The 12936-nt window shown below is 37.9% G+C and overlaps 2 protein-coding genes across 2 annotated transcripts; one reads left to right on the top strand and one right to left on the bottom strand.

The window, feature by feature from the left end:
- The first annotated feature begins 1774 nt into the window (after positions 1-1774).
- LOC109172003 (protein SIEVE ELEMENT OCCLUSION B-like) lies at positions 1775-5353 on the top strand. The gene is made up of 7 exons (XM_019321125.1): positions 1775-2314; positions 2392-2514; positions 2735-3237; positions 3326-3435; positions 3519-3667; positions 3776-4267; positions 4418-5353. Exons 1-7 carry the CDS (start codon positions 1880-1882, stop codon positions 5084-5086), a joined length of 2481 nt encoding a protein of 826 aa, XP_019176670.1. The 5' UTR covers positions 1775-1879; the 3' UTR covers positions 5087-5353.
- A 2284-nt stretch (positions 5354-7637) lies between these two features.
- On the bottom strand, positions 7638-11027 carry LOC109172001 (protein SIEVE ELEMENT OCCLUSION B-like). The gene is made up of 7 exons (XM_019321123.1): positions 10508-11027; positions 10258-10374; positions 9662-10164; positions 9464-9573; positions 9224-9372; positions 8640-9131; positions 7638-8494 (listed from the first exon to the last, which is right to left on the bottom strand). The coding sequence occupies exons 1-7, from the start codon at positions 10976-10978 to the stop codon at positions 7823-7825; spliced, it is 2514 nt and encodes an 837-aa protein (XP_019176668.1). The 5' UTR covers positions 10979-11027; the 3' UTR covers positions 7638-7822.
- Positions 11028-12936: the final 1909 nt, after the last annotated feature.

Here is a 12936-nt window from a genome sequence, read left to right as displayed (position 1 = left end):
CAAAATAAATCAAAAAGTGAAGATATATAATGCGTGAATCATGCATGCTTCCGTCCTATGCAAAATAAATGCATTTTTTAAGGGAAAAAATGTTAAAAATATTTATGTATTTTGTTCTTAGGTTAATTAAAAAAAAGGAAAAAAACTAATTTTTAACCTGAGAGAAGTACAGTGGTTAAGTAAATGAAATATGATTCTTTTACTCACAAGTTTGATTTTTACTAACATTCGAACACTCTCAAGTCTCAAATAATGACTATATGTTTCTTTCAATAATAACAACGTAACCCACTTTTACATTAGTTTCTAAGACCTTATTAAAAAAAATTGTAGCATTAGTTTTTGTGTTAAATTTTAAAAAATTAACTTTGTAAATTAGTATTGATTATAATCAATGCTAAACATAATCTTAATTGGTACTAGGTTTTGGTGGAACTAACATTTTTAATATAAGCGGTAAAAGAGTAAATTTAGTGTTTATTTTATAAACTTACTCTAATTAAGCGTCACCATAAATGAAACTATGTTACCTTCAGAAGCCTTATTAAAATTTTTAGCGTTCATTAGCGTCTAAGTACAAGATGCAAGATTAGCATGTAGGAATATTGTCAAGGTTAATTAGAGTCTAAGTATAAGATGCATTCGTGCATGATTCACGCATTATATGTCTGTGTCTTAATTTGTTTGCGGGTAAAGTATACAACATAGGGCAACTCAAGTTGAGTTGGTCAAAAATTTTGATTTAACAATTATAAAGTTTCAAGTTTGACTCGAAAAGTTATTTGTTGAATTTCTCGATTTGAGTCATTCAGCTATAGACAACTTATATAGACTACGGAGTAGTTTATTTTCGGTTTGAGCCAATCAGCTATAGATAACTTAGCCTAATTTATTATCTTGTGTAGTCCTTTGTCGACTTTTCAGTAAATCAAAGGGTGAATATGAAGTACGCATACAATATATTAATTCATAATATCTGTGTTTACAGGAATATTAAGGAAAATCGATCACTTTACGCAAGACAGCAATAGTAACAAAATCTACTTACATAATACAAAGATCATGACAACCCAAACTGTCTCAATTCTTTTTGAGCTTTGAAGAAACAAGGATATATGATGCTATGATAATTAACGATGGCGTGATAATTTATAATTTGTATTTGAATAATAAGTAAATTTGTTTTAACATAGGATGTGATCATTCAATTCATTGTAATCAAAGAATAAAAAGAATTTTATTACATATCAAATGACGAAAGGTCATAGTAAAAAATTAAATTTGAATCACGACTAACTTAATGTCACAAGTGAAGGCGGCATAGTGTGAGGGTTAGGGATTGGATCCAATTGCATGACTCGTTTACCTCTGCAGTGGCTCTAGAAGTAGGGTCATGTAGGCTTAGAATTAGTCCGATGAAACTGGATCGCCTAACTATTAAAAAAAAAAATTGAGTCACTGCAGGTTCATTTAATAATTGATGTCTGATATTAATAAAACAACTGTTTCAATTCTTCTTTCTCAGCCAAATGCCTGTGCGCACAAGAAATCTGTCCATTTTGGATATAATTCACACTGTCCTTGCCGAAATTCAAACATTGATCTCCTCTCCCAAATACTGCCTACTAAACCAGTGAACTAAGCCCGTGCGGGCACAATTGTTTCAATTCTATAAACAAGTTTGGAAGCAAGGCATTTGATTCATTTTGTTCCCCCTTTATTCCATCTCTATAAGCTATAAATACAACCCCTCAACCTCAATTCAAATGCACCAAAAACACAAAATACCATCTTCATTTTGCATCACTTCCTATCTAAACCTCTCTTCTCAACCCAGCTAGCAAAAATAGCTCAAACCACCATCAATACTGGTTTCCCAATGTCCGAAAACATCACTAGGCCAACAGACACCACTCCTCTCATGACCCAAACTGCTCCCACCACCACCACCACTAATCCGGTCCACGAAATCATCCCTAAGGCCACCAATCTCAACCCGAGGAGCCTCACTCCTCTTACCCCATCCCCCGCCTACCCAGTCGTCCAACAAGTAGTAATGCCTGCAGCCGCGGCTAATGTTAGTGCCATTGCTCCGCCTACTCAGGTGGTAACTCCGGTGCAGGCCAAGATCATTCCGGCTGGCCGGGGAATTAGGAAGAGGGGAGATTTTCTTGCCAGCTCCGAGGACACAACCATGATGGATCATGTTAGAGCCACTCATGATATGGACGCAGTCCATTACAAAGTGAAACCTCTCGTGCACTTGATTGAGGATATAATGCCTCGTGCAAATGCTACTATTCCAGGAGTTCAGGTATAATTATTCCATCATATCTTAAACTTTATCTACTTTTAAAAAAAAAATTTATTGAAAAAACAAATGCATTATAGAGTGTTCAGACTCAATCATCAGCACGTCTAGATGCAATCTTGGAAGAGAAGCAGGTTCTCCATTCTGGCCTTAATGAAGTCATTGAAGCATTTTCCTATCCTGTCTATAGAACTTCTTTTGAGGTTAGTTATTTAATCAAATTGATTCACAAATTTTAATACTGTACTATCGTCTAGTCAAACCAACCAGTTAACACAATCAGCTATATTGTACTATCCTCTGGTCAAACTAATTAACCAGTTAACACAATCAGCTATCTGTTACCTGGCTAAACCAATTAATAAGCTATTAGGTAGTTTACAAACCCATAATGATTAATATAATTGCTTATTGGTATTGAAGATCATCGGTGGATATTCAAGCAACAGAGATGCACACTCAATAACCTTATCAGTCCTCAAACTGCTGGCAAATTTCTGGTGGGACGCAAAGGTTGTGATCGCCTTCGCCGCCTTTGCGCAGCAATACGGCGAGTTCTGCCTAGTCCTCCGCCTCTACCCCACCGACCCACTGGCAAAGTCGGTGGCCACCATCGTCCAGATTCCGGACCTCATGGAGAGCTCTGAATCGTCGAGAGCGGTGAGTTCTAAGTTCCGGGAAGTCGCCAAGCTGGCCGACAAAATGCTGGAGGTTACTCACAAGATTATTGCGTTGAAAGAGATTGGGTCAGAGGAGAAATCGCTGAAGGTGAAGTACAGGGTTAGTTTGTACAAGGAGCTTGCTGAATCTTTGTCGGCGGTCACGGCGGAGCAGGAGAATATAATAGCAAAGGCTTCGTATTATGTGGTGAAAGCCGCCGTGACTTGTTCTATGGTTATCCTCAACCTATTGGCGGTTGGACGAGAGTATGTGTTTTACATTTTCTGTGAATATAATCGCAGTTTTTCTAAGGCTTCATCAATTCATAATTTGTGACGTTTTAATGTTTTTTAGTTACTACTCCTCAACTGAAGAGGAGTTGGAGATATCCACTTTGACTCATAAGCTCAGTTACATACTTGGTGATCTACAAAAGGCACTGCAAAAATCTACCCAAGAAATAGGTATTTGCATGTGATTTGGCATGCAAAATATAATGCATCTATCATCATCTTAATATTATATTGGTTGTGATATGATAATGCAGGCAAAATAAAGCACACAATCAAACGGAAAATTCTTGAAGAAACTTTGGCTAGAACACACACTGATAACAAGTACTCGGCAGAACTCATCATATGTGGTGAAAATGATCCAACACCCATCATTCATGGAACAGGACTTGAAATGAAAAAGGTTTCATTTCCTTTAATAATTTACTAAACTATATATAGTGGTTATGCTTTAATTTTTAGCTAAACAACTAGATCTCTCTGACCCTTATTATGAATGAATGATGTGTAGCATGGACTTGATATTCTGAGGAGAAAGTATGTGTTCCTATTGGTATCAGATTTGGACATCCCTAATGAAGTCATCACTATGCTCCGCCATATGTATCTGGAATCAAAGCAAGATCCAAGCAGGGCAGAGAGTCAGTTCGAGATTGTGTGGCTTCCAATTGTGGACAGAAGATCGCCCTGGACTGGGGCTAAGGAAGACCAGTTCACACTGGTTAAAAGTAGCATGCCATGGTTTTCTGTGTCTCATCCTTCAAAGATCGATGAAGCAGTGTATGGGTATGTGAAGGAGGTATGGGGTTTCACCCACAAACCTCTCCTTGCTGTTGTGGATCCTCAAGGAAAGCTAACAAACGTGAATGCCCTCCCAATGTTTTGGATCTGGGGAAGTGTTGCATTCCCCTTCAACAAATTTAAGGAAGAATCTCTCTGGGATGAAACATCTTGGAGCATGGCATTGTTAGCTGACTCCATTGACCAAAACCTCTTTACCTGGGTAAGCATATATATATACTCTTCTGTCACGAATCAGGATTAAGCGCTTACCATTACGCTAACAGAATGCTGGACTCGGCTCTCTATTATTCCAAATACTATATTGAATATTTTCTTGATATATAAATAAATGTTGTTGTGTATGATACAGCTGAATGATGGGAAGTACATATGTTTATACGGAGGAGAAGACATGGAATGGATTCGGAACTTCACAAAGAGGACAAGGTATGTGGCACAACAAGCACGCATCCCTCTAGAAATGCTTTATGTTGGGAAGATGAATGTAAAAGAAAGGATCAAAAGGAACAGTGGCACAATACAGGAGGAGGGGTTGAGCAGCATCCTTCAAGACCCAACCATGATTTGGTTCTTCTGGGAGAGGCTAGAGAGCATGTGGTTCCTCAAAGGAGAAAAAACTATGGCAATGCAAGATGATTCCAGAACTTACATTATCCCTGAAGAGAGCAGGGACCCCATTCTGCAGCAAGTGAAAGCCATCCTCAGCTACGATGGCAGCAACCGATGCTGGGCAGTGTTTAGCAGAGGGTTGGGTGAAATGACCAAAGGGGAAGGCAGCAATGTGGTAAAAGTGTTGAGCAACTATGATAGCTGGAAGCATGAAGTGACTGATGTGAATGCGTTTATCCCTGCTCTGGATAAGCAGCTTCGTGGGCTGTATACTAAGCACCACTGCACCCGCATGGTGGTGCCGGCGGCGGTGGGGCACTACCCGGAGACGGTGGCTTGCGTGGAGTGCGGGCGAACCATGGAAAAGTTCTTCATGTATAGTTGCTGCCTGGATGAGTATGAAAATTAAATTCTGCCACAAATTAAATGCCATCCAGACCGGTCCGCTAATTCCATCCAAATAAAGATCTTCGTTCTATCTTCAGATCCATTATTGGTGTCTCCTCCACCATACTTTTTGTTACAGTGTGTTATGTAAAATAAAGAATGTAAGAAAGATGCAGGATATGATGCATCATTTCACTGGTTTTCCTCTATTATTAGCACTTAGATTGTTGTATTGGGAGTATAATAATATGATCTATGCATGAATCTATAATGACTTATGTTCCCCTAATTCCTCTTTCCTGGGCACAAACTTAATTGATGAGTGGCACTTCAATAATTGAGTGTATGTTCATTTGTGCTTAAATTACCATAGTGTCACCACATTTTTTTTAAATTTATGTTTTTGATAAGATCAATAACTATGATTAATCCACATGTTTCACCTGATAGAGCTTTCACACCTAATCCCTTGTCATGTAATCTAATATATATAATTATATCAAGGTCAATTTGAATTGACATCGAGTTACTGTTTTCAAAGTTTAAATGTATCTATGAACCAATGCCCCACCATTCCCACCAACCCAAGAAATTAGGAGGCCGAGATTTAAAACAATTGTTATGCCGTGGAACCGTGTCCACCTTGCACGGTTCCAATACGATGCCGTTTGACAATTTTGAAGTAACGGTGTCGTTAGTGGTACCGTTTTCTTCCACCAATCAAATTTTTATTTAAAAAAAATTGTCAAAACAACTTAGCGAGACGTTCTGAATATAGAGTTCAATAATTATGAATATAGAGTTCAAAAATTATGAACATAGAGTTCTATAATTATGAGCATAAAGTTTGTTCTGTATTGTTAATATAGAGTTCAATAATTGTGAATATGAAGTTCAAAAATTATGAACATAAAGTTCAGTAATTATGAACATAAACTTCTAGAGTTCTATAATTATGAATATAGAGTTCTGTAATTGTAAATATAGAGTTTAATAATTGTAAATATGAAGTTAAAAAATGATGAACATAAAGTTCTATAATTATGAACATAAAGTTTAGAAATTATGAATATAAACTTTCTGAAAACAAACGCCCTTAATGGCAAAAGAAAATATATATTTTTTTAAATTGACACAATGTCATTTTCAACCAAAACGACGTCATTTTGGAACCAAAGAAAATATATATTTTTTTAAATTGACACAATGTCATTTTCAACCAAAACGACGTCGTTTTGGAACCATATCCACCTTATACGGTGAAAACGGTTCCACAGCATAATTTGCCCAGCTCCCCTCAGCCGCCCTCCAAAATTTCCAGTGGGTCGCCGTCAACTTTTGAGAATGTTACTTATGTTTTACTCAAAACATTTCGTTTCGTTTCCATTATATTGGAGTAAAAGTAAACTGTAAAAGGAAGTTTCTCTTTTTTGAACATTCTTTTAAAATTTATTAAAAATTATTAAAAACGCCAATTCAGCAACCACGTAAGCAGGTAATATGTTAAAATTAATGGTAACATGCTATCCGGAGAAATTGCATACATTTAGAGTGTTCAGTGGCCTAATTGCACCTTTTTGGAGTGTTCAGTGGTCTAATTGCATTTTTTTTCCTTCAGTGACCTAATTGCATTTTTTTTCCTTCAGTGACCTAATTGCATTTTCAGATCATGTTTAGTGGTCAATTTGAACCTTATTCCTCTTATATATATTTTTTTTGCTTTTCTGGATGACTGTGCTTATGCTGCGTTTTATTTACAGAGGATAGAAACCCGCAATTATTATCTAAAAGTGTAAATGAGATAAATTTTATCTTATGACCTTAGTTCGTAAAATATCACGATGAGATAAATTAATCTAAATTGTCCTCAGTTGACAAACTCAAATTAAGAAGTCCAACAGACCGCTCTCATCTGATGCGCAATAGAAATTAACTTGCCCTTCGAAATTCTTCTTGCAACAAAAGTTGGGAAATGAATCTTGTTGACCCAATTTCTCTCTACAAAAGTAGGAGACGATTGTGAGATTTCAATATTTTTGTGTTTAAAGGGTTAAAAGTTGATACGTCACGAAAGTTGAGAATTCTTGTGTGCATTGTTATGAACCCTTATTTAGAATTGATTTAGTATTTAGAAAGTAACTACATAATCGCCGACAAGAGCCCCGTGGGAAGCTCCTAAGCAATGTCCATATTTGGCAACATGCATGCAACAACACAAGAATATGTTGCGGCGACGATAATGAAGGGACAGTGTTTAATTTGCAGAAGGTTAATACTTTGTTTCCAATTTACGAGAGATAAGTATATAACCCCCCTCCCATAAAAATAACAAAAATAAAAATAAAAATAGTGCATAATCGCCTACAAGAGCCCCGAGCAAGGTGGCTTGCTTCGCCATGGGAGGCTCCTAAGCAATGTCCATATTTGGCAACATGCATGCAACAACACAAGAATATGTTGCGGCGACGATAATGAAGGGACAGTGTTTAATTTGCAGAAGGTTAATTTACGAGGGATAATATAATAAGTGTATAACCCCCCCAAAAAAAAAAAAAAAAAAAAAAAGTAGTGCATATTGGGACACTTGTATTTCAAATATTTTTATTCCAGAAAACCACAAGGTCAATTTATTAAACAAATTTAAAAAGTTACAAATCGATAAACAAAAAATATAGTAGCCGAACTACACACACGAAGATCTTTATTTGGAAGGAAACGGAGGATCGGAACTGGTCGGTTTGGCCTTTGTGGGAGCATTTTAATTTTCATACTCATCCAAGCAGCAGCTATACATGAAGAACTTCTCCATGGTTCGCCCGCACTCCACACAAGCCACCGTCTCCGGGTAGTGTCCCACGGCCGCCGGCACCACCATGCGGGTGCAGTGGTGCTTAGTATACAGCCCACGAAGCTGCTTATCCAGAGCAGGGATAAACGCATTCACATCAGTCACCTCATGCTTCCAGCTATCATAGTTGTTCAACACTTTCACCACATTGCTGCCTTCCCCTTTGGTCATCTCACCCAACCCTCTGCTAAACACCGCCCACCCTCGATTGCTGCCGTCGTAGCTGAGGATCGCTTTCACTTCCTGCAGAATGGGGTCCCTGCTTTCTTCAGGGATAATGTAAGTTCTATCGTCGTCACTGCGCATTGCAAGAGTCTTTTCTCCTTTGAGGAACCACATGCTCTCTAGCCTCTCCCAGAAGAACCAAATCATGGTTGGGTCTTGAAGGATGCTGCTCAGACCCTCCTCCTGTATGGCGGCGCTGTTCCTTTTGATCCTTTCTTTTACATTCATCTTCCCAACATACAGCATTTCTAGAGGGATGCGTGCTTGTTGTGCCACATACCTTGTCCTCTTTGTGAAGTTCCGAATCCAATCCATGTCTTCTCCTCCATATAAACATATGTACTTCCCATCATTCAGCTGTATCATACACAACAACATTTATATATATATCAAGAAAATATACAATATAGTATTTGGACTAATAGAGAGCCGAGTCCAGCATTCTGTTAGCATAATGGTAAGCGTTTAATCCTGATTCCTGACAGAGAGTATATATGCTTACCCAGGTAAAGAGGTTTTGGTCAATGGAGTCAGCTAGGAGTGCCATGCTCCAAGATGTTTCATCCCAGAGAGATTCTTCCTTAAATTTGTTGAAGGGGAATGCAACACTTCCCCAGATCCAAAACATGGGGAGGGCATTGACGTTTGTTAGCTTTCCTTGAGGATCCACAACAGCAAGGAGAGGTTTGTGGGTGAAACCCCATACCTCCTTCACATACCCATACACTGCTTCATCGATCTTTGAAGGATGAGACACAGAAAACCATGGCATGCTACTTTTAACCAGTGTGAACTGGTCTTCCTTAGCCCCAGTCCAGGGCGATCTTCGGTCCACAATTGGAAGCCACACAATCTCGAACTGACTCTCTGCCCTGCTTGGATCTTGCTTTGATTCCAGATACATATGGCGGAGCATAGTGATGACTTCATTGGGGATGTCCAAATCTGATACCAATAGGAACACATACTTCCTCCTCAGAATATCAAGTCCATGCTGATTATTTAACATTGCAAAACAAAACATTATTAGTTTACCTCGTAAAGATCATCACGTAATCTAGTTTAATAACATATACTAAATGGAACCTTTTTCATTTCAAGTCCTGCTCCATGGATGATTGGGGTAGGGTCATTTTCACCGCATATGATAAGTTCGGCAGAGTACTTGTTATCAGTATGCGTCCTAGCCAAGGTTTCTTCAAGTATTTTTCGTTTGATTGTGTGCTTTATCTTCCCTGCATCCCAACAATAATGTCAAAAACCAATATTAAGATTATATAATACATCCAAAGATGCATTTTGCATGGCTAATCTTATCATACATACCTATTTCTTGGGTAGACTTTTGCACCGCCTTTTGTAGATCACCCAGTATGTAACTGAGCTTATGAGTCAAAGTGGATATCTCCAACTCCTCTTCAGTTGAGGAGTAGTAACTAAAAAACATTAAAACATCACAAATTATGAATTGATGAAGCCTTAGAAAAACTGTGATTATATTCACAGAAAAGGTAAAACACATACTCTCGTCCAACCGCCAATAGGTTGAGGATAACCAGTGAACAAGTCACGGCGGCTTTCACCACATAATACGAAGCCTTTGCCATTATATTCTCCTGCTCCGCCGTCACCGGCGACAAAGATTCCGCAAGCTCCTTGTACAAACTAACCCTGTACTTCACCTTCAGCGATTTTTCCTCTGACCCAATCTCTTTCAACGCAATAATCTTGTGAGTAACCTCCAGCATTTTGTCGGCCAGCTTGGCGACTTCCCGGAGCTTAGAACTCACCGCTCTCGACGATTCAGAGCTCTCCAAGAGGTCCGGAATCTGAACGATGGTGGCCACCGATTTTGCCAGTGGGTCGGTGGGGTAGAGGCGGGCAAGTAGGCCGAACTCGCCGTATTGCTGGGCAAAGGCGGCGAAGGTGATCACCGCCTTTGCGTCCCACCAGTAGTTTGCCAGCAGCTTGAGGACTGATAAGGTTATTGAGTGTGCATCTCTGTTGCTGGAATATCCTCCGATGATCTTTAACATATAAAGCAATTATATTAATCATTGTGATCGAGTTTTAAAACCAACATTATTTCTGAATCAATTTGATTAATTAACGTAACTAACCTCAAAAGAAGTTCTATACGCAGGATAGGCAAATGCTTCAATGGCTTCATTAAGACCAGAATGGACAACCTTCTCTTCCAAGATTGCATCTAATCGTGCCGGTTGAGTTTGGACACTCTATATATATATACGTTTAATTGGATTAGCACTTAATTAATATTTATATATGAGGAAGCTAAGCTAATTTTTTTTTTTTAAACCACTAGGTGGTCCGGTCTTTCTCTGTCTGAGCTAAGTGATACGGTTATACCTGAACATATCCTGGAATAGTAGCATGGGCACGAGGCATTATATCCTCGATCAAGTGCAAAAGAGGTTTGACTTTGTAATGGACCGCATCCACATCGTGAGTGGCTCTAACATGGTCCATCATGGCTGTGTCCTCAGAGCTGGCAAGAAAATCTCCCCTCTTCCTAATTCCCCGACCTGCCGGGATGATCTTGGCCTGCAATGGGGCTACCACCTGGCTAGGTGGAGCGGTGGCGCTAACGACATTAGTTGTGGTTGCTGGCATGTACGCTTGTTGGACTGGGTAGGCAGGATGAGGGGTATAAGTAGTAAGACTCCTCGGGTTGAGATTGGTGGCCTTAGGGACGATTTCGTGGACCGGGTTATGGGGGGTGTTCGGAGCAGTTCTGGGCACGAGAGGAGTGGTGTCTGTGGCCCTAGTTGTGCTTTCGGACATTGGGCGACCAGTATTATTGATGGTGGTTTGAGCCATTTTTGGTGGGTTGAGAAGAGAAGAGAGGTTTAATTTAGTGTGTTTGTGGGTGGTGTATTTGCATTGAGTTGAGGGGGTTGTATTTATAGGTTAATGAAGTGCAATAAAGGGGAAATGAATCAAGTACCTTGCCTCCAATCTGGTCTATATATGGAATTGAACAGTTTGGATTCCCATGATCTTTGTGTTATGTAAGTAGATTTTGTTACTATTGCTGTTCTGCGTAAAGAGGTTAAGAAGTTACGTTTTCCCTAATAATATTCTCATTCCATTTCACGTTTTTGGTTCAATTAAAGAACATTGATTGATGCCTTAATTAGTATTTGCCAGCAACAAGAACCTACACACTGAGACTAATCATATTCGTGGTGAGTACTGAGTAAACCTCAAAAGGTGATAAAGTACAAGCACCCTAAGATCTTGGTTAAGCTAGAAGAGACACATGTCATCTTATTCACACCCTGTTATGTAAGAAATGTCAAATTTTAAAATAGTAAGTGACTAATATAGACAAGTATGTATATGTTAATTAATTACTTTTGAAAATCTTAAATTTGCGTTGTTAATTTTGTGATTTAAGCATCAATTTCCTTTTTGGTTCAATGAGTGTTCAATATCATTTAGTAAAAAGTAGGAAGCTTGTTCAACATCTGCGTCCCTCGACAAATATATTAATATGTTGTACGTATACTTCACCGGTAGGCAAAGACATATAATTGTCGGAATCATGCATCCTATGCTTACTTTAGGCTCTAATTAACGCTAATGACACCCCCGCATTTCAATATTTACGGTTTTTCAAAAATTTATGTTACAATGTATTACAATCTTATATATATTATGAAACCTTAATTAGCTAGATTTTTAAGTTATTATGTTATATACCAAATGCCTTGTGATTGAGTGGCATAGTTGTAACTTTTCAAATGAGAGACATCAAATTTAAATCTCAATAGGGAGGCATTGACTCTTTAAACCTTTATAACATCTGTACATTATTTTGAACCGTGGTCTACACAAATTGTTAATAATTTGCCTTGCTCGATGGAAGGATCTTGCATGTTGTTGGGCTTCCCTCATAAGCTTTCGAGCATAGGTTCGTTTACTTTATTTCAACACTTAATTTTATACATTTTCTCATATATTTTAGCTAGGATTGAAATCGAAGATCTCCCCTCTTTGCTTAACCAATTGTTATACCATAGACTGATGAACCAGAATTCATATTGCACTGTGAATCCTAATATAAAAATTTTATACCTTTGATTAATGCATTCTGTACTTAAAGTTAACCGTTTCTGTACATGTAAACAAATAACTTGATAACTACTAACACAAAATATGATAGCTACAGGTACAAAAATTATAAATTGCAGGTACAAAATGTGTAAACTATAGATACAGAACTTGAAAAGTTACATAATATGATAACTACAAGTACAGAAACAATCAATTGCATGTACAGATAGTATCAACTATAAATACAGAATCGAAAAATTATTTTTGGATCAAGATCTGCAATGCAAATAGACCTTAGTCCATGGTATAATTACTGTACCATCGCAACATGCATGTCGTAAATTCTAATTCTAGCTGTACCATCACAACATGCATGTCGTAAATTCTAATTCTAGCTGTAATACACAGAAATATACAATTTTTTTAAAAAATTAAATAAACAAAAGTCCTTTGTCAATATAATGTCCCCATCACAACCTGCTTGGAAGTAATAGTAAATAACTGTCAAAACTTTGTCTAGAAAGTGGCTGCGCAAAGCATGGAATCCCAAATAAATTAACTAACAATTAATTTAAGACTGGGTTTTCATAACTATATATATTTCTTTATAGTTGCGTGCCATTGCATGTGGGATCAAAGATTTTTTTTTTTTTTTTTTTTTAAAGCATGGGATCAAAGATTCTTAGCTAGACACCCAAATTATGTCTACCTACTTAAAC

This window comes from Ipomoea nil, unplaced genomic scaffold (assembly GCF_001879475.1).
Source record: "Ipomoea nil cultivar Tokyo-kokei standard unplaced genomic scaffold, Asagao_1.1 scaffold0382, whole genome shotgun sequence".
In the NCBI taxonomy this organism is placed as follows: domain Eukaryota; kingdom Viridiplantae; phylum Streptophyta; class Magnoliopsida; order Solanales; family Convolvulaceae; genus Ipomoea; species Ipomoea nil.
This window is presented reverse-complemented; position numbering and strand designations above follow the sequence as displayed.